The sequence below is a fragment of the Brassica oleracea genome, chromosome C8 (assembly GCF_000695525.1).
Source record: "Brassica oleracea var. oleracea cultivar TO1000 chromosome C8, BOL, whole genome shotgun sequence".
In the NCBI taxonomy this organism is placed as follows: domain Eukaryota; kingdom Viridiplantae; phylum Streptophyta; class Magnoliopsida; order Brassicales; family Brassicaceae; genus Brassica; species Brassica oleracea.
Window position 1 is genome coordinate 19,522,141 of NC_027755.1, and position 22,778 is coordinate 19,544,918.

The 22,778-nt window shown below is 32.1% G+C and overlaps 6 protein-coding genes across 12 annotated transcripts; 3 read left to right on the top strand and 3 right to left on the bottom strand.

The window, feature by feature from the left end:
• The first annotated feature begins 1,817 nt into the window (after positions 1–1,817).
• Positions 1,818–3,411, top strand: LOC106310889 (B3 domain-containing protein At3g17010-like). The gene is made up of 3 exons (XM_013748120.1): positions 1,818–1,957; positions 2,442–2,969; positions 3,043–3,411. Exons 1-2 carry the CDS (start codon positions 1,835–1,837, stop codon positions 2,751–2,753), a joined length of 435 nt encoding a protein of 144 aa, XP_013603574.1. The 5' UTR covers positions 1,818–1,834; the 3' UTR covers positions 2,754–2,969; positions 3,043–3,411.
• On the top strand, positions 2,895–3,300 carry LOC106308873 (B3 domain-containing protein At3g17010-like). Its single transcript, XM_013745979.1, has 2 exons — positions 2,895–2,969; positions 3,043–3,300. The coding sequence occupies exons 1-2, from the start codon at positions 2,895–2,897 to the stop codon at positions 3,298–3,300; spliced, it is 333 nt and encodes a 110-aa protein (XP_013601433.1).
• Positions 3,412–3,502: 91 nt separating the features above from the next.
• LOC106308183 (polygalacturonase At1g48100-like) lies at positions 3,503–5,850 on the bottom strand. Its single transcript, XM_013745317.1, has 5 exons — positions 5,331–5,850; positions 4,905–5,036; positions 4,567–4,824; positions 4,294–4,501; positions 3,503–4,167 (listed from the first exon to the last, which is right to left on the bottom strand). The coding sequence occupies exons 1-5, from the start codon at positions 5,742–5,744 to the stop codon at positions 3,584–3,586; spliced, it is 1,596 nt and encodes a 531-aa protein (XP_013600771.1). The 5' UTR covers positions 5,745–5,850; the 3' UTR covers positions 3,503–3,583.
• Positions 5,851–10,832: 4,982 nt separating this feature from the next.
• LOC106307208 (BOI-related E3 ubiquitin-protein ligase 1-like) lies at positions 10,833–13,069 on the bottom strand. Of its 4 annotated transcripts, none has more exons than XM_013744090.1 (5): positions 12,815–13,069; positions 12,671–12,687; positions 11,982–12,177; positions 11,532–11,902; positions 10,833–11,440 (listed from the first exon to the last, which is right to left on the bottom strand). In XM_013744090.1, the coding sequence occupies exons 3-5, from the start codon at positions 12,088–12,090 to the stop codon at positions 10,895–10,897; spliced, it is 1,026 nt and encodes a 341-aa protein (XP_013599544.1). In that variant the 5' UTR covers positions 12,091–12,177; positions 12,671–12,687; positions 12,815–13,069; the 3' UTR covers positions 10,833–10,894. The 4 variants fall into 4 exon arrangements, with proteins under 4 accessions (XP_013599544.1, XP_013599542.1, XP_013599543.1 ...); XM_013744088.1 differs by having other exon boundaries at positions 12,627–12,687; XM_013744089.1 differs by lacking the exon at positions 12,671–12,687.
• A 2,707-nt stretch (positions 13,070–15,776) lies between these two features.
• LOC106307209 lies at positions 15,777–20,549 on the bottom strand. 4 transcript variants are annotated; one of them, XM_013744092.1, is made up of 4 exons: positions 20,098–20,549; positions 19,945–20,014; positions 19,707–19,849; positions 15,777–16,077 (listed from the first exon to the last, which is right to left on the bottom strand). In XM_013744092.1, the coding sequence occupies exons 1-4, from the start codon at positions 20,221–20,223 to the stop codon at positions 15,880–15,882; spliced, it is 537 nt and encodes a 178-aa protein (XP_013599546.1). In that variant the 5' UTR covers positions 20,224–20,549; the 3' UTR covers positions 15,777–15,879. The 4 variants fall into 4 exon arrangements, with proteins under 4 accessions (XP_013599546.1, XP_013599548.1, XP_013599547.1 ...); XM_013744094.1 differs by lacking the exon at positions 15,777–16,077 and adding an exon at positions 17,487–17,824 and having other exon boundaries at positions 20,098–20,547; XM_013744093.1 differs by lacking the exon at positions 15,777–16,077 and adding an exon at positions 17,834–18,909 and having other exon boundaries at positions 20,098–20,547.
• Positions 20,550–21,115: 566 nt separating this feature from the next.
• Positions 21,116–22,569, top strand: LOC106310972. The gene is made up of 4 exons (XM_013748198.1): positions 21,116–21,336; positions 21,426–21,531; positions 22,075–22,152; positions 22,347–22,569. The coding sequence occupies exons 1-4, from the start codon at positions 21,253–21,255 to the stop codon at positions 22,394–22,396; spliced, it is 318 nt and encodes a 105-aa protein (XP_013603652.1). The 5' UTR covers positions 21,116–21,252; the 3' UTR covers positions 22,397–22,569.
• Positions 22,570–22,778: the final 209 nt, after the last annotated feature.

Consider the following 22,778-nt stretch of genomic DNA (forward strand, 5'->3'; position numbering starts at 1 on the left):
GATGTAAACTTCTCGTAGACATTACATGGAGTTTACATCGAATGTTTACGAATGATTAACATCGAAATATTTACGAGGGTTTTATATCGAAATGTTTACGAGTGATTTACAACGAAAGTATTTACGTGTGCTTTACATCGAAATCATTACGTGGGCTTTACCACGAAATCTTATGTGTCGTTTACGACGAATTGTTTCCCTGCGCTTTACGAGGAATATATTTCGTCGTAAACGTAACGAGTCGTTTATCGTTTACGACGAAACCTTCGTTACGACGGACGTTTAACAACGAAACGTCTTTCGAGGTTAATTCGTCGTAACACCCCGTTTACGACGAATTTACAACGAATACTGCCCTAGTAAAAAATATGTTTTCTTGTTGTGGTCATATTAACTGTTCTATGTGGTTATATAAGCTTTTATGGATTTCCATATAAGATAGTATAACATAAAAAAAAAAAAAAAGAAGTATAACGTATATTACACTAGTTACGTTATATTGATACTAGCTACGCATTTTTTTTCCTCGTTTTACTTCAAGGACAGAAGGACTGGGTCTAGCCAAAAGGATCGTATTATGCCACATGCTATTATTATTGTACTAATTCTACAAAATTGTGCAGTCATGTACCGTACGCTGTACGCATAAACCACTTTTGGGATTCTACAAATTGCGCAGTCATATGACAAAACGCCCTCATACTATTGTATATTATGAAAAAATTACCCCAAATATTGTTTAAAAATATCCCTTTATATTTTCACAGTGCAAATCATGTCCCTCCATCAATCGTTGATTCAACTTCTACCTTTATCTTTCTGTTATATCTATGATCGGAACGACAAATAAGTATGTTTTTTTTTTAACATAAACAAATAAGTACTCTCCATGTTCCTAATTGTTGGATGTTTTAAAGAATTTTAATATTTCAATATATAAGATGTTTTCATTTTTCTAGATAATTTTTACTTTATTAAAAACTGTGCAACCAATCATATTTAATAATTTATTTTGTATTTATTGAATATCATTAATTTATAGTATTCATGTTGTTTTCTAGACAAAAATTAAATTTTTTTAATATGTGTGTTTTTAACTAAACATAGATAATAGCATGTAAGATATGGCCTACTTCATATCAAATATCCTCCTCCTCCTCTCATAGGTAGTAAGCTTCATATCTTGTGACACCAAGTTAAGAATATATTTATGCAAAAAAAAAGTTAAGAATATTACGTATCTTTGGGTTTGAATACTGACCAACTTTTTAAGATAAATCACCAAGCTTTCTTTTCTAGACAAAGTTTAAATCTGATCTGGCAGTCAAAGGTCAAAGTTGAACTTTTTTTCTCTTTTAGAGTATGGTTAAACCCGGGTTTTTAGGTTGAGTTAAAAGTTAAAAAACAGTTCTTAAATAAGGATTTTAAGAAGCAGTTCTTATTTTTTTTTAGTTAAAAGTTAAAAAACAGTTTATTGACTTCCGGTAAAAACTCAACTCTAAGAAAAAAACTCTGGGTCAATCGTGTTCTTACGATCTGAAAAGTAATAACTGAGGGTGCAAAGATGAGATCATCTTTGTTGATCACACCAATCTAATGAATGTGCTTCTTCGTATAAGAAAATGTAATGAAAACTAATAAATATAAATATGTTTCCGTAATTCATAAATGAATTACACATGAAAAAAGGCAAAAATACTTTGAAAAGGAAGCAAGGGTCACACTTTGCTCGTTTACAACACCATAGAGCGTGTGAGAGAGAGAGAGAGAGAGAGAGAGAGAGAGAGAGAGAGAGAGAGGAAGTAGACACTAGAGAGTGAGAGAGCTTGAAGATATGATGTTTCCTAAGGAGAGAGAGATAGGTAGCAGCAGTGGTTTGGGTCAGGGTGAAGTAGATGTTAAGAATTTGAGCTTCTTCAAGATCTTTCAGGGTGATGACTTATCCTCTGAAAGCATGGTACTTTTCTTTACTAAATCTCTTCATCTCCTTATATTTGAAGTTTTTTCTTGTTAGCATCGTTTGAAAGGTTGGATCTTTTTGTTTCTTTTGGTGTGTTCACGTTAAAAGGTTCAATCTTTTGGTGGGTCTCTGTGTATGAAACGTTAAATCTCTTTCTTTTGTGATGTATAGTGTTTTGTTTTGTTGAGTTGAATGTTTAGGGTTGCTCTGTTTTGAAAAAGTTGAAATCTTGTTAGCTTTGTATAAAAGGTAGACTAGAATCTTTTGGTTGTATGAGTTTAATAAAAAGGCTGAATCTTTATGAGTTTAATAAAAAGGCTGAATCTTTTGTCTTTTTTTGTTCACTCAGAACATAAAGGTTGAGTCTTTGTCTTTGTCTTTTGTTTGTGATTAGACCCACTTGATGATTAGTGGTGAAAGGTTGAAACTTTGTCTAAAAAAGTTAACTTTTTTTTTAACATTCTTCACTGTATGTGTTCAGAGAGCGTTTCCTTACGACTTCATAAGAAACGTCCCACAAAACGACTACTCCAGTAACATGGTGATAAGGACGCAGTGGGGGATCTCATGGGAAGTAAAAGTCTCCATGAACCCAAGATTCTACTACATGGAGAAGCGTGGATGGAACCAGTTTGTGAACGACAATGCCTTGGGAGATAAAGAGCTCGTTACCTTCACTCACACTGGACTCATGTGCTTCAATGTCAAGATCTACGAGGAGAATGGCAAGGAGCTTGTAACACCTAGGAGGCCCCGGACAATGGCTTCTCTAAGTAAGTGTAGTAGCTTTTGATGCTTTAAACAAAGAAAATTGAGAAGTAGGAGAGAGAGCAGCAACAAAGATGTGAAGAAGAAGGCTGAGGAGACGGGAGGAGTTAGGGTCAAAAGCAAGAGATTTGAGGAAGGCGAAACATCCAAGAAGAAGAAGAAGAAGATGAAGAGCAATAACGATGAGGATACTGTTCCAGTATTCAACATCACTATAAAGACATCATACCTCAAGTTCCTGGTAAGATTAAAAACCAAAAATTTACACAAACAAAACAGTATCAGCACATTCTCTGATGATTTTTTTTATTCAGCCAATCCCAACGTACTTTGCTGACGTGCATATCCCGAAAACGTATAAGATGGTCACCATTCACCACTCCAATGGGAACTGTTCATGGGAGGTGGTTTGCTTGGTGAGGAAGACAAGGGCAACCTTCTCAAGTGGCTGGGCGAGATTGGTTAGAGAGTATCCTTTGTCAGTCGGTGACTTTTGTACCTTAAAGTTCATCAAACCAACCGAGTTTCACCTTGCTGTCTCCAAGAAGGTCGAAGAGATCATGTCTGACTGATAAATGAATGAAATGTGTTACGTGTCTTTGTTGCTTTCTTATTATCCATAAAGACAAGTTTGATCACGTTAGGTATTTGTGAATGTTTCTCTCTAGCCAATGCTTAATGTGTCTGTGTGGTTTTTAAATACTTTAACACAATGGTGATGATATTAGTTTCATCTTTTGGATTATTATGAATATTAATGTTTTAGTAGTATTCATTTTTATAATTTGTATGCAGTGGTACTACTAGTACTAGTACTAGTAGGCTTAAGAAAAGATATACATTCATCTATATTTTTCAACACACATCATGATCAGACTGAACTCTGTTTCTCGCCGGCTTCCCAATCTGTAAACAATCAATAGGAGGAAGAGTAGGAGTGTTGAGCTCACCAAACGTCTGCCAGCAAAAAGGATCATACATATGATACCGTTCTTGAACGGGCCTAAGCTCAATTGCGGATAACTGCACATCTACGCATGGGAAGTCATCGCTGCATGCGAAATGAACCGGTTTCACGGTATAAGTGCCTTTGATCCTCTCGTAAGTCACTCCTTCGACCGCAACCGCTGATGTCTGGTTCTTGCATGTGGTATGGTCGCAGTAGAATTGGTCTATCACTATTGGAAGCTGGACTTCGTTGAGTTGAATGTTTGAGAAGAGTATTCCTTTCACTGATCCTACTCCTCCTTGCCATGTCTTGATCCTGACCCCTGTCATCGTGTTGTGCATCGCCACGTCTCGTACTGTTATGTTTGAGACGCAGGCTTTTGTGCTGTCTTTGCCGAGACTACCGATGCTGATACCGTGACCCGGTCCACAGGTCACGGTGTGTATGTATACATTCGAGCAACCAGTTTGGATTGAGATGCAATCATCTCCTGCATACACACATAGACAGTAGACATCATTAGCCAAAAATTCGGATCATTCAAGATTCAAGAATTCAAAAATTTCAAGAATTTCAAGATATCAAGATTCAAGATTTCAAGAATTCAAGATCATACCGCAAGAGAGTGTTGTGCTGTGAATGAGGACATCTCTGGTGTTCTGGAGGTGAATCCCATCAGTGTTTGGACTATCACCAGGTGAAGAAACGGTCATGTCATGTACCACAACGTCGCCGCAGTTATCGAATTTGAGGTGACATTGAGGACTGTTTTGGATCGTTATACCGGACACTTCCACACCAATACTCCCATAGAATCTTAGTGCCTATGTACACATATCAGTAAACAACAGTTTCACAATCCAAAGCTCGTTTTGTGTTTGTTACTCACCGTTGGTTTAATGCTCGGCATTTTCAAATCAAACTCACTTATTGGAGGGTTTTGGTTAACAGAGTTGTTCAAGGGGACGATTAGTTTGGTTTCACCATCAATGAAAGGGTAATCTTGTTGCCACCAACCAGAGCCTCTACCATCAATCACACCTTTCCCTTGTACTTTAATTCCTATCAGCTTTGTGAAATCAATCCACCACATTAACCCTTTTCCCCATGACTTTGAATCCGTTGGAGCTATAATTGTACCATCAAGCTGCAACCACACAAAAACGTTTTAGATCTTAAACTAAAGAGAGACGGTTTTTTTATATATTCAGAAGATCAATTTCTCACCTGGAACACAATGTTTGGTTGACAATAAGGACCAGAGAATGAGATTGGACCAACAAGGAAAGTGTATTCTGGCGGTATGATCATCATTGATGCTTCCACTTTGCAAGCAGCTGCCCAAGCCGCTTCAAACGCCTGCAAAACATTATGAAAAACTCTGTTAATTACACTAGTCACCATTAATTATAATAATGGTTGTTAAGGCTTGGTACCATTTGTAATCTGTTATTTCTGTTGTCACTTTTTAGCTCAGTTTTTTTTCTCTTGTTCTGTCTCGTGTTTTGTCTCAGTGATCTCTCAACTGTAACTTGTCTTTATTTAATTCTCATATAAAAATGCTATGATTAAATCAAATACTGCCACTAGGATTTAAAACTGTACGGATAAAGAAATTAATGTGCTTTTTAATTTAATTTTTTATTTGTTTACCTTAGTGTCATCACGTATACCATCACCCTTTGCACCAAAATCCATCACATTGAAGACCTGAGATTCATTTAGCGACGGAAGAGACGGTGGTTGGACTTTTGGTAGTTGTGAAACTACCGGAGAGTTATAATTGTCGTCAACTTTGCGCGGTGTTTGCAGCTTTGGCTTCGGTTTAGGTTTGGACTTGTGGTGATGACTGTTGTTGTTATTGTGAGAGCTGTGGTGACTGTTCCCATGGCTTTTCGGTTTCTTGCTTGACATGGAATCAGACAAGTCAGTGGATCGTCGGTTGTTATGTCTCCAGTGTCTACCTCTTCTAGCAATGCAGGTCTCTAGGGTTACAGACCATACCAAAACCGCCATTAGCATCATCAACGTGATGCTTCTCAGGCTTAGACTTTTTCTCATCATCATTTTTTTTTGTTTGTTTCTCTGTCTCAACGAAGAGTGTTTTGTGGTGGTTGAGAGTAAGAGACTTGGTTTCTTTTAAGTTGTTGGTTTAAGTTGAAGAAAGAGAACGTTGTTGAGGGGATTTAAATAAGGAAGCAGTCCAAGAATAATGTTGAGACTTGAGAGGCTCACGGGTTTTTAAAATTGATTTTTATTTTCAGATTGTAAATGAAAATGGAATCAATAGTCCATTATTTTCCATATTGTGATTGACAAACTTATTTTTAAAAATTTCTAAATAAACGAATAAGTCTAAGCTTGCTATGTGTAAGTTACTATATACGATAGTAAGACCATAATATACGCTTTTAGTTGGATTTTTGTGATATTGACAGTGATGTAAAGTTACTACTCGTGAGTTATAATTGAAACGAAGATTCTTTTTCTTCGCGGGTAAAAGTTCCAAACGGCCAAAACCTGAATTGCATGTTTGAGTAAATACTGGTCAGGGGCTTTGTGTATGCCACCTGGAGAGTATTTGTTGGTCAAAAGCTCGTCTAATTTGGTTGGGAACATGGATAGCCAATACTTCATATGATCACATATATACAAACACATGCATATGCGCCCCATGAAGTGGGGATACTTGTTAATAAAAAAAATGAAGTGCATATTCAGTTTTAGGATCTTGCTTTATGTTTATTTGGATATATACAATTAGATCGAAACAAGCATTGAAGCATGTGTGTGGAACTTAGGCATGTGTTGGATCTGTCGTATTGGCACGACAAGAGTGTCGTATATGTTTCACAATTTACCCGTGTACAAGTTCAAGAGGCCATCTAGAAAAAAATATATGCGTTTCTAAATACATAGGAATGTGATTTTTACAGTCATTATCAAGAACATGCTAGAGAGTAGATAGTATGTATTAGTATGTATGGCCAAGAGCCTAGAAGTTGCCAAGTTAAGTAACGATAGATTGTAAAATTTGAAATTAATAAACAAATTACTAATAAAAAAATAAACGCGATGATTAATATAAGAATTCCAAGTGGATAATCAAAATCTTTAAAATAGATTTTTAAGAAAGAAAATGCAGTAGAAACAAAAATTTGTTAAGAAATTTTATTAGTACTATTAATAATTTATAAAACATATATATATATATATATATATATATATATATTTGAAGATAAAAAAAAAGAGACTCGTGAGTGGTCTATATGTTATCAAGGGGGCACTGATTATAACGTCTCTTTTAGCACTCACATGCACCACTTCACGGGCATTGTTTTTGTATTCACAACTCCTTCAATTATTAGTACTTATTTCATTATTTCTCTTACATTTATTTATTTATATAATGTTGAATCCATTCTAGATTAAATTTCATTTAGACATTTACTATTCAAGAAAAAGGCTGCTATTAACGGAAGGAGCAGAAACAGAAAACAGAAAGTAACCGAAGCTTTTCTCTTTACGTCCTCTCATATATACACCAACGATTCGTCGTTGGGGCCAGCCTGATATTCTAAAAGATTCATAAATGTCTTACGCTCAAATAAATGTTCTGTATACAGCTAAAATTATTGTATAAAATGTGATGGTTTAAACGATCGGTTCCTTTGTATGCCCCAGACCGGGTCTTAGGTTACAATAGGCGTGAAAACTGTTTTATGTCGTTATATAAGCATTTGTGAATTTCCATATAAGATTGAATAACCTCTATTACATTTCCATATAAGATTGAATAACCTCTATTACATTTATGTCGTTATATAAGCATTAAACGTATATTACACTAATTACGTTATATTGATACTAGCTACACATTTTTTCCTCGTTTTACTTCGATCAAGGACTGGGTCTAGCCAAAAGGATCGTAATATGCCACAAGCTATTATTGTATTAATTCTACAAAATGATGCAATCATGTACCGTACGGATAGGCGTAAACCACCTTCGGATTCAGAAAAAGCCTTGTGCGCTCATAGTTTTATGAAATTTCTTGTCTTTCAGATAAAACTAAAATTAATGAATAAATACAAAAGACTGCTCAATTCAACTGTTGTAAGCTGGAAAAAAAGGAAGTTGTTGTTTTGTCCTAATAGAACCATCGAAAATGAATAAGCAACTGTGTATTTTTTAATTATGGTTGTTCAGAACTACTATTATAAAATGCTTATAATTAAATATTAATTTACTACATAGTCTGCAAATAGTAAAGTATCATGTGAGATGAACAAACACATATATGTTATTCGACATCATCTTCTTGACAGCCATAACGCTGGTGGCTATCTAATATTTCTAATTCTTCAAATCTAAATAAACAACAAAAAAATGAGATTGCTGTGACAAGAATATCATCACATGAAACTTTGATCTTGATGGTTGGTAAATAAATATTTTGATAAATTTCAATGTATTCTTTTCTATAAACAAACGTAAATTACAATGGTTAGAGGATTTTCTTAGGTATATTTGGTGCTGTTGCTCAAATACGATCTTGCGCGGGCACATGATTCCTACTAAAATACTAGCGATAACCAACATGCCAATTACAATACTGTCACGGTACACGAAGATGCACGAAAGTCAAAATCGTTTTCGTTACGTTTAATTAAATATGCGAAGACGGTCACTTTGGTCAGAGAGTGACACGTTGGCTTCTTTATTGGGATTACGGTTAGTTTCGGTTTTACTTGGCGAATACATTTTTCTTTTTGGGCAACTTGTCAGCAAATACATACGTCTAAATAGATCCCTCTGAGTGACCTTCTCATTAAAATATATCGAAGACGCCCCTGTTCACTGTTGCATGAGACGAACAAGTACAAAAAGCAAAATAAATTTATAAAATGAAGGAAAGAATCCTGAAGAATAAATCAGACAAAACATTTATTAAAAACTATAAGCCTTGAGCTGACGTACGATGCATATATATATAAATTCAAAGACTTCTAAAACCATGATTAACCCGGAGTTCTTAGAGTGGAGTTCTTATCGGAAGTTAAGAATCGGTTCTTAACTTTTAACTAAAAAAGTTAAGAACCGATTCTTAAAATCCTTATTTAAGAACCGGTTCTTAATTTTTTTATTTAAAAGTTAAGAAACTATTTCTTAACTTCCGGTAAGAATCTCATCATAATTAAAAACTCTGGTTTAATCATGCTCTGAGGTGGACCAAACATGTTGCATGCCTATTATGTTGGTGCTCTTTATATTTTGTTTTTGTGCTTAGTTACGAGACGGTAAATTAATGCACATATTACATTTGTTAAACCTTTTAAGATATCATCAAGAAAATAGTGCAACACTGGGGTGCTTATAAATCTTGTTTAATTTTATACTTTTACGTATACACTACAACTCTTGTTTGGGGTATGAGTTTTTTGTTTTTTTTTTTTTGCTAAAAGGTTTGGGGTATGAGTTGTAGTGTACGTAAAAGTATTTAAAAGAAAAACTTAATCACCCATCCTTTGTTAATCCACGACTTGATAGGATTTGCATACTCGTTTTCTGTTTTTTTTTTTTTTGAATAATTCTCATTGTATGTTTAGTCTCCTTTTATTGAAGCCATTGAACGGAAAATCATTAATATTCTTTTTACATCGTAAAACTGTAAGAGTATATATTTGTAACACGGTATTTCCTTCATGAGGCTATATTGTTTATTTGATTTTGGATTAACTAATTTTTTGTTCTATCTTTTGGCTTCACGAAATTTGTTAGGTGGCTTATATACTTCTATATGCCGTCTTCAAGCGCAGACCCGCTCGTGAACCTTTTTTATCTTGTGTTTATTGGCTCTCCCGTGAACTCCATGCAACGGCCTTGTAATTTACCTTAATATCCTTCCCTTCCACGACTAGTTTGTAAAAATGTTTGTTTCAAATCATTTTGTAGTTCTCCTAACACTATTTTATATTTGATTGATTAATTTCCTTATACAGACAAAATAAATAAATAACTGGGACTATCTTTTTAACAATCGTATGTGTATATGGTGATTGAAGTTGATGTGGTACTATGGATAGCTGCGATAAATGCTGCCAGCAAGTTACTATTTAGACATTCCTAATTTTATACTTCCATATGCATTTGCAATATTACAGCAAATAAAATAATGTTTGGCCGCCAAACTTTGCCTATCTGAATTATGAAGGATTTAGGGGAATGTTTAGCGTCTAGGCTGCTAAAACTTTTAGATGAAAAATGTTCAAGACACTCTCTAAATAGTAATTATACTAAAATCACTCATATATCTCTTAAAATATCACATAATTCTTTTTTTGTTAATTATGTTTTCTTTTCAACCTATTTTAAAGTAAATCGTTTTTTATAGGCTGAATAAAGAAGGCTTGCTCTTTATGCAGCTCTGTTTCAACTATTTTAAAGTAAACCTCGAGCTTTGGCTCTCTAAGCAAACTAAACATGAATCCTTTTCTAGGTTACTGTTGTCAACTACATCTTTCAACACTCCATGAAGCGGAATACTAAGAGCATCATTATCTCTCTGTTTTAAAGCGTCTCTAGGGGTGGGGGTCCACGGTTTAGGAAAAAGCGGTGTTTTATGTGCACCAAATAAGAGACGTTTGTTGTGTGTTTTTTGCACTGTTCGCGGATCCCACCGACACGTGGCAGTCCGTGATTGGTGTGTTTTTTAATTAATTTTTTTAAAACAAAAAGTAAAAAAAAAAAAAAAATTAAGAAACGTTTGTGGGATAAAGATGGCCTAAGTACACTGAAAAGTAAGCTCTGTTAATTTATGTTCACTGTCTTAGTCCCCAGTTGCAAACACTATCATGTTAGTTTATCCATCCACTGCAGGTTATCAATACACACCGTACCGCAGAGAGATTAATGTCAGTTCATTCTTCCTCTTGAGCTGAAAAATACAAGTGTTGGAATGTGTTTACATAAATTGTATCTCTGGTTTACCATATCAAGTGATGAAATCATTGAAGATGTTCAAAATACGTAGGACAGGTTATAACCAAAAAGGCATTGCAGTTTGCTTACAAGATTCTGTTCCATAATGTTACTGGGTTCAAGATTTCAAAAACCATATGCATAATACTTATATACATTTTGAAAAGATGTTAATAATAGCTTTTAAAAGTTGAGAAGATTTATATAATGTATTCTCACTTACTTTTTGTTTAGTTTCAGGAAAAGAAGACCTGAACGCTAGAAGTTTTCAAAGACTTGCATACAGGACAAAACCCAGTGAACACATCACATTCTTTACACAAACTCAAGTGCCTACACGGCACAACCAACACCGACACTTCCTTCCCATGACACATCTTGCATCTCATCCTCTGGCTCCCCATGTTGTTGTTGCTGTTGTTTGGATCAATGTATGATGAAGCTGCATCATCTATTTCACTGTCTCCAAACCCTTCTTTACAATGATCTGCACCAGCAACCACATTGTTGTTGTTGTTGTTGTTGTGTGACATTGCTTGTTGTAGACTTGTCTTTAAGGCATTAACCACAGACTCATTATACTTTGCTCTATAATGCCAATTCTGAGCTTCCGTTGCCACTTGCTTTATCCTCTCCACGAGCTCTTTATTCTTCTTGTTCATGATATCGATCTCTTGGTCTTTCTCTTGAAGCTTCTTGCTCACTCCTTTCTCTATTGTGTTGAGAAAAGACGCAATCTGTCTCTGCTTCATATCCCTCACTTCTTTCGCCATTTGAGCTGCCTGAACCACACAAAAAAGTAAATAAAACATTACAAAACAAAGAACCTTAAAACAGAGCAAAAAACAGAACACAAACAAAGAGGATTAGTACCTGAATTTTTAAAAACTGGTCAAGTTCATCTTTCTGTCTATGGAGATCAATCCGAAGAGTATCATCGAGTGACTGTAAGATTGGGGAAGCAGCAGCCACAATGCTACCACTAGCAGAAGTCACTGAGGAGTTGCGTTCATCGTCATCATAAGACAGTCTAAGACCAGTGGAGACTAGATTCTCCTTGGGGGCTTCTTCTTGCACACTAATATTGTTATGATTATAGTTTAAAGACATCTGAAGCTTGTGTTGCCTTTGGATATTATGACTAATGCTTTCAGCTTCCCTTCCTCTTTTGTTAGGCCGAAGCATTGGCGCATGATTATCATTAGCAAAATAGTTTACTGGATCAACAGTGCAGCCACCTCCCACTTCAAAGAAAAAAAAAGACAGGATTCTCAGTTTCTCAGTTTGAGATAAAGACATAATGATGATAAGCAAGAAACTTACTGGTTCCGAGGAAGTGAAGCTGGTTGGTTTGTGTGTTTGTCTGGTATTGCAAGTGGTTCTCATTCATGAAAACCGGTGGTACAGTGTATCCATTGTTTCCCCTTGACATCTTCTTCTTCTTCAATAAAAGTATACAGATGGTAAAATATTGGACTCTCTCGGTTGAATTAGAGTACTAACAGAAGAAGAATGAAGCCTGCAATTAAGAAAGAAAAAGTCATTAGCCTAGAAAAATATTCCAAATTTAAAACTTTTGACTCGAATATACCAACTAGAATTACAAAGAAGAGAAATGTAAACAAGACAATGCTGGATCATAGAACAGATTTGGTGTTAAAATAGAAAATCTAAGAGAAGAAAATAAAATAAAATAAAATAAAACATAAGGAGAAATTATATATAACCTTTTTAACCTAAACGACTATAGGTTTCTATGATTATGCCTGATAAAGAGATTGATTGGTTCATAAGTCAAAGTTGCAGATGGATATATTGATATGTACTTTTAGCTTATTGATATATGGTAAATCTATGAGAACATGGAAAGATTACAAAGGTTCAAAGAACGATCCATGACCTAGAAACAGAAACCCTAATTTTCCAACAAAAAAAAGACAGAAGACGAGGAAAAGAATATATATGTACTTTTAGCTTATTGATATATGGTAAATCTATGAGATTTAACAAACCCTAGTTCTCTCAGATCCTGCATGAAGAGAGAAAAAATCATCATCATCATCGACTCATATAAAGAAGCTGGTCTGTTCTTGAAAATTTGATTTAAAACTGATAAAAAGAAAGTTTAAGAAATATAGAGAGAGGCAGAGACGAACCGATGATTCAGGATCTTGACAGGAAAGAAGATGCCTCTGGTTGAGGGATGAAACGGCTATAGAAGAACAAGACTTTATTAAATTAAAGCCACAAGAAAATAAAACAATTTTTTTTTATAAAGAAATCGAAAGGAAGAAGACAAAAGAAAGAGGCAAAAGAAACGGAAGAAGAAGGAAGAAAGCAAATGAATGATGATGGTTTGTTTGTAAGCAATTGAGCGGGTGCGATGGAGCGGGGACAGTGTGTGATGAAGATAGTGGGGGAAGTTGGTTGCCATTTTCGATATTTATTTTCAATAAACAAAACTACATACTACATACTTCGTTTATTTTTATTTTAAATTTGAAAAATAATAATGATAATAATGGTTGATAGTAGTAAATGTAAACACCACCAAACAAACAAGATGCAAGAACCGTTGGTGCTGCTTTCTCGTCTTTTCTTTCGTCGTGAGTTTGTGTATCTTTCCCTTCTCACTACGCCAACTTTTCTGTTTTCAATTTTTCATTATTATTCTTTTTCTCCTTTCCTTTTTTTTGTTATTTATTACGATCATTGAAGCTGAAAAGTAAAAAAAAAATGAAATGATCGAATAACCCTTTATTAGTTGAATAAGTTTCTCCTAAATAAATATAAGACATTTTGAATAAAGGGTGTCTAGATGAATAAGTTTCTCCTAAATAAATATGTAAGTCCACATAGCAATACATTGAATTCTGAAAATGTTGACAAAAAACATGGAATATGATTAATTGCATTAAGCTAATATAATAATACACAGATGGCAAAAAAGAAGAAGCTAAGTTAGATATAAAACAATTGTGACCACGTTCGAGAGCAATAATTTATTCGACCGCATGATAAATACAATGGCGCACGTACTATAGACAATTGTATTTGAAAAACTTCATTTCATGATCTAACACATGTCTAGTAGTCAGACGATATGAATGTCGACTACGATACAGACTACTCCTTTTAAATATAAACACTGAATGATTTAGTATTTTTTATATTTTATCGACGATGAGACATGTGGAAAATTCAAATTTAAATCTTACAAAGTCAATACCACGACGAGGGACGTATATTAATTCAAACTATTCGACCGATTAATCAATATTGATCACCCAACACGGTTGCTGTTATATGAATATGAAAAAGAGAAAAAAAAAACAATATATATATCAAATATTAATGTGAAAATGCAGAGAGAGCGATATGAATGAGATAAAATAATAATGATGAATAATCGTTTCACGTCAAATTCAAAGTCAGGATACGGAATCCAGAGTCGAGTGGGGGTAAAACCATGACAGTAGAAGAGAGTAGTCAACTACTCTTTAGGGGTGTTTTGTCTTTTCATTTATACTTGGTGTTTTATCCGCACATACGTGCATAATTCTTTTATAGATATTTCTTAATAAATATACTATTAAAGTTCAAGAAATTGTTTTTAAGTTAAACATTAAATTTGTAATATTTTTATGAGTCTTTCAATTTCTTAATTTTTACTAATTTAAAAACATTATTTTGGACAACATTGTCAATATTTTATTATTTTAAAATATGTTATTATCTTTAAACAATTTTAATTATATTAATTTATAATAATTATCTAATTAAATAACAAATATACAACGGCTAATATAAAGCAATGTTATTCAATCAAAATTTTGAAATTACCGAAACCCAAAAATCTCAAAATAAATCAAAAGCAAAACAATGTTTGACCTAACCCAACTTTACATATTATATTAATTAAAGTAAATAAACGATTGATATTGTATAATTATATTGTGAAATATCTTTCATAATACTTCATCCGTTTCATAATAAGTGTCACTTGGATACATTTCACGCATATTAAAAATATAAAAAATATACTAATCTATTCTTATTTATTATACAATTATTTAAATAAAAATGATTTAACTAACCATCTATTGGTTATTTAAAGGGAAAATTTGGATAAATGCACTTTAATAAGAATATAATTTGAAAAATACACCCTTGTTTAAGCTTTTTGAAAAATACACTTATCTATATATAAATTTACCAAATTGTCCAATCTTAATAGTTATCAATTCCAATTAAACAATTTTAAAAAAAATTATTTTAAAAGAAAATCATTAGAGATAGAAAATTATTTGTGAATCCACTGTTCAGAATTTCTTCCAACTTTTTCAAATAAACATGAAAGTAATCTTTCGATAAGACTTCAATGCAAGCAACACCATATGTTTTGTGACTTGTTTTTCTTTTTTAACAACATGACTTGTTTATGTAAGTTGAAGAAAATAAAATAAAGAGAAATCTGTATAAACATCATGATAAAATCAAAACAAGTCATAATTCACATGTTTATCTTTGTTATTGTAAAATTTAAATGGTAAAATAACATATTTATCTTAACACACATATTTATCTAATTTTAATGATATTATTTTATTAATTTCGAATTTATATATTAATTTCGAATTATATCTTGGGTAAAAAGGTCAATTCATAATTAAAGAAGTGTATTTTTCAAAAGTTAAAATAGAAAATGCAATTATCAAATTTCAAATCCTAAATAGGGTATTTTGCAAATTATCCCTTATTTAAAAGGATAAGAAAGAGATTTAATGTAAAAATTTACATTGGAAATGTAGAATGACACTTTTTTGAAACAAAATAAAAAAGATAAAATGACATTTTTTAAACAAAGATAACTGAATAAACACTAAAATAAACCAACTATGTTGACAAATAAAACATTAATATATAGGGAAAATTTGGAAAAATAACTTTCCTTAGGATTATATTTTGGAAACTATACCATCTTTTATTGTTTTTGAAAAGTACACTTATATATAAGTAAAATGACAATACTATCTAATTTAAATATCTAAATTAATATTTGTTTAAACAGAAATAATTTTGAAATATTCCGTTAAAAACTTTTCTAGAAACAAGTGAACAACAATACAATTTTCACTACATTTAAAAAAATACTATAATATCTCTCCCGGAAATAACGTCATCACCACTCACTTTTGCTTTTTTATTTTATTTTTATTTTTCATTTCACAGAGCATATATGGCGTTGCTTTTGATCTCCATTTTTGAACTGTTTACAAATCTCGATATTGTCTCCCTTTAACTTCTTCAATTCTCTTATTTTTTTTATTTTTTTCAGTTCATTCTCTTCTGATTTTAGTTTCATGATCTCTTTCTTTCCTTTTCCATATATTTGCCATGGTCTATTTCTCTCATTTTCCTAGAAAACAAAAAAATAAATGTTTGCCTCAAATTTTCTCTGAACCTGAATTTTAAACTAACCAAATGACAACAATAACTATAGAGAATGAAAGAATAGCAAAGAAAAAAATAGAAAAAGTGTTAATCTTTGTGAATTCTTTAAATTGAAATAATGTTGTCTACATTTTTTGTTCACATAAAATTCTGTAAATTTAAAAGATATAGATAAGACTTATATATTTCCAAATTTTTCTATTTGTTATATTAATATATTAATATTTATTTATTTCAAATATAAATAATAAAATTTCGAATTTAATTGTTTAATCAGAAGCAGGATAAAAATGTCTTTTCATATATTAGAAAGTGTAGTTTTCAAAAAATAAAAATATGGATATAATTTTCAAAATTTAAATAATAATTAGGGTAATTTTCAAATTATCCCTAATATATAATGTACTGAAAATTCGATATATATTGTTATACTTATTTCTAAATGCTATAATAGAGGAAAATATGTTATAGTCAATTTCTATTTTTATTTATAATAGAGATTGTATGTGCTTCTAAATATAGAGATTAAATAGTATTTTCTTATTATAAAATTATAAATTTTTTATTTTCGAAATGGTCTTTTAACTTTCAAAATTTAATAATTATAACTGAAACAAATAATTTTGGAAAATACATTTTTTATAAAAAAAAATAGAATCACATTTTTCTTTACATAATAGTCTTTGAAAGAAATTGTAATTTAAAAATAGTTATAATTCTATGAAATTCTTGAAAAACATAAAAGTAAATATAGTTAATTAAAAATTAATATTTTGAAAATATTCTCTTTTGGAGCCAGATGTTTTAAAAATATTTTAAAATAATTCAATTCCCAATAAAAAAATATTGATAAAAATCAGAAATAACAAAAAAAATTAAATCAACTTTATTGTTATTGCTTATATACCTTTTTTGTTATTTTAATATTAAAATAATTTTAATATTAAAATAAATTTAATAATTCAAAAAAATATTCAATGACATATTACGTCTACAAAAAATATAAATAATTTTTTTATTACATATTTTTAATATTTTAGTATATTTATAAATCTAATTATTATATTTATATATACTACTAATTATAAAAATTAGTGAATAAGAAAGAAAGATGTAGATAAACACAAAATAAATACCTGATATTATCTTTTCTTTTTTCAAAAACTTGTTTCATTTTTTTTTGAGATAGCTTCTATAATATTAATTTTTAATCAAATAAATAATGAATTGTATTTTAATGATAGTTTAATTAAAATTATTTACTAAAAATAATAATTCAGCCTAAAATCATGGAGAATGTGACAAATAAGTAAATTCACTTCTCAAATAATAGTATAGATTTTCAAACTTCTATATTTGCTAAACAATAACCTGTTTTGCTTTTTGTAATTTTCATTTTTTTTAAAGATTTTCCGTTGTCAGTTTGTTATTGGTGAAGTGACTTGCGCTTTAGTACACAAGGGATTAACCGAAATTCATGGGACGGGTAACGGAAGAAGACGGGATCAAACGCGCCTCTCGGTATGTTGGGAAGGTAATTAGCCGTTTTAAATTGCAAGTGGGACCATGCACTTGGTCGTTGGGCAAATATGGCGGGTAAGTTATTGGCGGGGAAGAATACTTTTTAGCTCTTTAGTATCTGTAGACCATATGACTTTCTGGAAAATTGGACCGGACCAAACCGTAGCACGCCAGGTTCGTCGGAGGAAACTCTTTTGAAAGAGAAAAAAGAAAAAAAATAGTTTTTTATTTAAGAATAAGAGAAAAAACAAAACAAAAAAAATACTTACTACCATATTCAATAATCAATCGCACCGTTTGTCTAAAATAATATGGAAAAGAGGCAAATGGTGGGAATTGTCTTAAAAATATTATAATGATACATATTTAGTGCACAGGTTTGTGTTTATTTCGTTTAAAAAAATAAATAAAATAGGAAACAAGTAATCATTTTAGCTGATAAATTAACTTTTTAATAAACACTGACTTCACTTGTATTATATTGGTAACCTATTCTTAGTATATAATTGAAACTTCAATTAATTTTACTAAAAATATTTCTGATTTATAGGTTTGTAATATTTTGGTTTGACTCTACTGAAATTTGATTTCGTTTTTTTTAATCTTTTTAATGTTTGATTACGTATTTGTAGATGCATATTTGGATTTGCTATTGATGTATTATGGATATATAGATTTTGTGAATGATTTGAAGTTATTTTCTTTTTTTTTTAATCCTAATTATGTGTTAAAACCCATCATATTTACTCGTAGACGCATTTATTTAAAATGTCGTAGAAGGACAGTTCAAAAAAAAACCTCCGTAGAAGGGGAAATATCATTTAGATGTGTGTTGTTGAAAAAGAAGAAAGCAAAAGGCCCTTCTAGTGGTTGCAACCACACCGACACAATTAATTTATTATTATGTGTACTACTATTCTTTTGTAACGTTACACGATATCCAACTAATATTTGGTTGATGATTTGTTATGTTTGTATACGATTTAGCTTTTTACTACGTCCAGTGCATAACCTTTGATTTCCTTTGAAGTTTTTATTTTCTGATAAGTATGTGATTTATCATAAAAATGAATCAGGTTTGTGCATGTACAAAATGGTCAAAACTGTCAAGCCGTTTGTTGCCAGAAAAAGATAAAAGACTTCCTTGTTAGGATTTGTGATTCCCAACACACAACCAAGAAAACTTCAGCCAAATTTGCATAAGTGTCCGAAACTTCTTCCGTCCTTTCCTTGTTAGGATATTATTTGCATAAGTTTCAATGACTTTGAAAACGATCTGCTAGAAAAGATCTCTAAGTTCTTTTTTTTGGATTTTCTTGTACAAAAAAAAACTGATCAACTCAAATTAAAGGAAGGTAAAAAACCTTGAACCTTTTAATTTATTTCAGAAACTAATTTGATTCCAAGTTAGGATGATAATTTGCATTTATCATATTGTAGTTACACGTCGATGCAAGGTTTACTAAAACTGAGATGTTCGTATCAAAGCATCATTATCCCACATACTCATTTAGGAGTTCTTAATTTTTTTTTTAATAATTTTTAGTTGGAAAAGTGGGTGTTAGAAACTTAGTTAAGAGACTTGTATATTTGTGTGATCCATTGCAAATCTTTTATTTAAGGGTTCTTAAAAAAATATTAAACATTATTTTACTAAATTTCAAATTTATTTATTAAATTCTTAAACATAACATTTTGATTACTTAATAACATAACATATAGTGGTATGAGCACTGATTACTTAATAACATAAGAAAAGGAGTTAGCCAAAGAAGTAACGATATTGCAATAGATTAACAAATGCAAGACTGATCAAAATTTTGCAAACAGAATCAAAATGTGCCTGTATATCTACTCCTGCAGGTTACCCTCAAAACTATCTCAATAGCTCAATTTCACATCCATACACTACAAAACAGTACTCTATTTGTATGAAAACTAAAGAACAGTTCCACATTTTTTACCTCTGGACAATTATCTACCACTGAACCAATCCTAAGTTGTCTCTCAAAGTTCTAGACAATGCTAAAGTTATAGGAGATGATGGGCACAGAGAGAGCCAAAAACACTTACAGCAAATGCGACAATAGCAGAGGAGAGAACAAGGAAGCCGTACTTAGCCATACCCTCAGAGAGACCAACGAAAGTGCTAGCAATCCCAAACATGATCCTCCACAGGAAAATACAAACGAACACACCTCCTGCTCCCACAAACCCTTCACACATACAAAATGCATCATCACTTACAAAGAATCTTAAGAACTCAATTCTCAATCTTTCTAAAGAGTCTCACTAAGTAAGAAACACTCACCAATATACAAAACAGTTAGGAAGTTGCAACAGCTCCCTATCATTGCGGCTAGCCATAGTCCAATCGCAGCCTGAAAATTATGTTAATGCAGAACTGATTAAAGTGCCATGAACATTATTAACATTATGCAGATGTTAATAAGATATACACTACCATGAGGAACTGTTTCAAACTCCCTCTACAAGCCAAGTCCTGAAGAAACATCAAACCACGGTTAACCTCCGTTCCAACGGTCACACCGACACACCAAGATCTTCTTGTTCCTCCACAACAACACATGAGCAGCTGAAAGAATATAATCTCTCAAAAAGACTTTGTTAGAACAAAAAATTATGGAACATTATAGAGCAGTTCTTGAAATTGCACAAGAGTTGAGACTTGGTAGGTAGACTTAAGCCCCCACTAAATTCACACACACACACACACGTAGGTCACAGGAACCAAATCACAAACACTAATCCTCCAAATTTACGGAGAGCTTCATATATTGTTCAACTTTCAAGTTGCCTCTATACACAAAACTTATCGTGTATGAATGGTTCAAGTGGCATTTGGTTGGGCCACACAATTCAAAAGGTAAACGTTTACGACTACGGGACCAGCGATCACTTTTGTGACATGTTTGGATGTATATACCGAACAAGGGTTCTGGCATGTATGAAGAAGCGGAATCATATAAAGTTCCAATCCAACTAAACCGTATATGATAATCTTTCAGTTTGGTTTAGATTAATTTCGATTCTCTTACAATAATTTGGTTGGACAGACCTTGTTTAGAAGAAGTTGAACCGAATTAGATTAGCCAAAAGTTTTTTCGTCCGGTTAGTCTTTTGATTCCATTTTACAAAGTAAACCGACAATAACGCTAACAAAAGTATAATCTATTTCTCAGAAAGTGATAAAAAAAAAAAGTTTACTGCGAAGTCGTAGTCAAAAGATTAGATTCAAATTCAACTAAAAATAAATATCTTGATAAAGTGCAGATAGAGAAACTATCTTTTGGATGATAGAGAATCTATCTTTTGGATCCTCTCCTCTATTTCTAGCCCTTCACTTGGATCTCCCTTGGATAAGTCCATTAATATACCTACCACGTGTATCAGCGTATGTATAATGTGTACAATCTTGTCACAAAAAAAATATCTTTTTTTTTTTGACTGAACACAAAAAATATCTTCATGCATGTTTTGTTCCTTTTCGTTATAAAACCATCATAATTCTCTTCCAAAGTTCTTGGATTTGTCCCCTAATCAATTGGAGATATACGAAGAAGAAGAAGAAGACGGATCTTCAAAACAGAAGACAAAAATGTTTACTACTCATCATGATGATCAACCACAACAACAAAACCTCCCTTGTCTCCACTGCGACCCACACTCATACATTCACATGGTACATACACAAACTCACACATACATATACAGTTTATGCGTCTTTTGTTTGGTGTAACAATCCTCACCATTAGTAGTTGATTTTGTTAGGTTCAACATATGATAGAGAGGTGTATCATACTCCGTATGAGTCGTGACGAATGCGTCCAGGCGTTAGATCACCACGCAACCATTCCACCACTCGTTACGCTCACCGGTTAGTCTTTATAATCATTACACATATATATAGCCTATGATTGTCCACAATGTATATACAGTGGCGGATCTAGAATACATTTTTATCCGGGGCAAAGATGAAAACTATTAGCAGAAAATAATATGTGAGCCAGGGGCGTAACTAATTTTTTTAAAGAAATTACACTGAATTTGAAAATTTCATCGGGGGCAACTGCCTCTCTCTTACTTCATGTGGCTCCGCCACTGTGTATATATCAAAATTGTTTCTAGGGACTAGGGTTCGTTAAAAGAGTTTCAAAATGGTATTTTAGATATAGGTTTCAATTTGTCTAAGACAAAAGGTATCAATATGGAAATTTAAAGAAATGGAGTGGTAATATTCTGAAGATTCTTGGATCATGTTCGCTAATTTTTTTTTGCATTGACAGTCGACACATAAAACAATTATTGAAGCCACAAATGTTAAAGCAACTCTTCGGCTATATTCCATGCTCATATCGAGCAAGTACTGTGCTACAAATTGAAAATAATAAAAAAATGTTTTGTTTTGTTTTGGTTGCAGTTTGGAGAGGACTTGAGAGGGAAAATAAGGATTTCTTTGAAACGTATGAGCATTCCTTCTCTCCTGAGCCATTCTCAAGTAAGATTTTCTGGGATCATCAATGTGTGTGTGTGTATTTCAATTGTGAATACATTTCAATTCAATGTCTCAGCCAACATATCGACCAAAATCTCAAGTCGAAATGTTGTTTGTAATTTTTTTTTTTTTTTTTTTTTTTTTTTTTTTTTTTTTTTTTTGCTTTCTTATTTGTTTTTGGAATCAAACATTATCAGGCGGATGTGTTCGGAGATCGCCGAGGTTGGCTAGAAGGGTAAAACAATGAAGACTTTAATGTAGCCTTCTAGATATATACATCATACATATGAGAAAAAAAAATTCAAATTTATATATATGTAGCCGGTAGACATAGGCTATCATTACATATTGCTAACGATGAAACATGATCATGCTATCATATGTAGACCTATTTTTTTTAACGTTAAAGCGTTTCTCTAATTTGATTAAGCAGTCTATTCAATGAAAACCCTGAAAGCATATCTATACTATTAAAGCAGGATCCTATTGTCATAATTACCTTAGGGGCATGTTTCCTTCACTAACATTGCATGTTTCATTAAGGGCAATTAAGTAATATTAATAACAAATCTATATTGGGTCATTATTTTTGGATCCAGCCCAAATCAAATCTCTCTTGGGCCATTTGG

Bases quoted from the DNA above. Each gene is read 5' to 3' on its own strand.
- LOC106310889 (XM_013748120.1), top strand. From the start codon at position 1,835: ATGATGTTTCCTAAGGAGAGAGAGATAGGTAGCAGCAGTGGTTTGGGT. The intron at 1,958-2,441 runs GTACTTTTCTTT...GTATGTGTTCAG, and splicing joins ACTTATCCTCTGAAAGCATG to AGAGCGTTTCCTTACGACTT.
- LOC106308873 (XM_013745979.1), top strand. From the start codon at position 2,895: ATGAAGAGCAATAACGATGAGGATACTGTTCCAGTATTCAACATCACT. The intron at 2,970-3,042 runs GTAAGATTAAAA...TTTTTTATTCAG, and splicing joins CATCATACCTCAAGTTCCTG to CCAATCCCAACGTACTTTGC.
- LOC106308183 (XM_013745317.1), bottom strand. From the start codon at position 5,744: ATGATGATGAGAAAAAGTCTAAGCCTGAGAAGCATCACGTTGATGATG. The intron at 4,825-4,904 runs GTGAGAAATTGA...GTGTGGTTGCAG, and splicing joins AACCAAACATTGTGTTCCAG to CTTGATGGTACAATTATAGC. The intron at 4,502-4,566 runs GTGAGTAACAAA...ATGTGTACATAG, and splicing joins TGCCGAGCATTAAACCAACG to GCACTAAGATTCTATGGGAG.
- LOC106307208 (XM_013744089.1), bottom strand. From the start codon at position 12,090: ATGTCAAGGGGAAACAATGGATACACTGTACCACCGGTTTTCATGAAT. The intron at 11,903-11,981 runs GTAAGTTTCTTG...TTTTCTTTGAAG, and splicing joins GCTTCACTTCCTCGGAACCA to TGGGAGGTGGCTGCACTGTT. The intron at 11,441-11,531 runs GTACTAATCCTC...TGTGTGGTTCAG, and splicing joins ACCAGTTTTTAAAAATTCAG to GCAGCTCAAATGGCGAAAGA.
- LOC106307209 (XM_013744092.1), bottom strand. From the start codon at position 20,223: ATGTGTTGTTGTGGAGGAACAAGAAGATCTTGGTGTGTCGGTGTGACC. The intron at 20,015-20,097 runs GTAGTGTATATC...CATAATTTTCAG, and splicing joins GTTTGAAACAGTTCCTCATG to GCTGCGATTGGACTATGGCT. The intron at 16,078-19,706 runs GTAAGTGTTTTT...TTTGTTTTCTAG, and splicing joins CTGCTATTGTCGCATTTGCT to GAAAATGAGAGAAATAGACC.
- LOC106310972 (XM_013748198.1), top strand. From the start codon at position 21,253: ATGTTTACTACTCATCATGATGATCAACCACAACAACAAAACCTCCCT. The intron at 21,337-21,425 runs GTACATACACAA...TGATTTTGTTAG, and splicing joins CACACTCATACATTCACATG to GTTCAACATATGATAGAGAG. The intron at 21,532-22,074 runs GTTAGTCTTTAT...TTTTGGTTGCAG, and splicing joins ACCACTCGTTACGCTCACCG to TTTGGAGAGGACTTGAGAGG.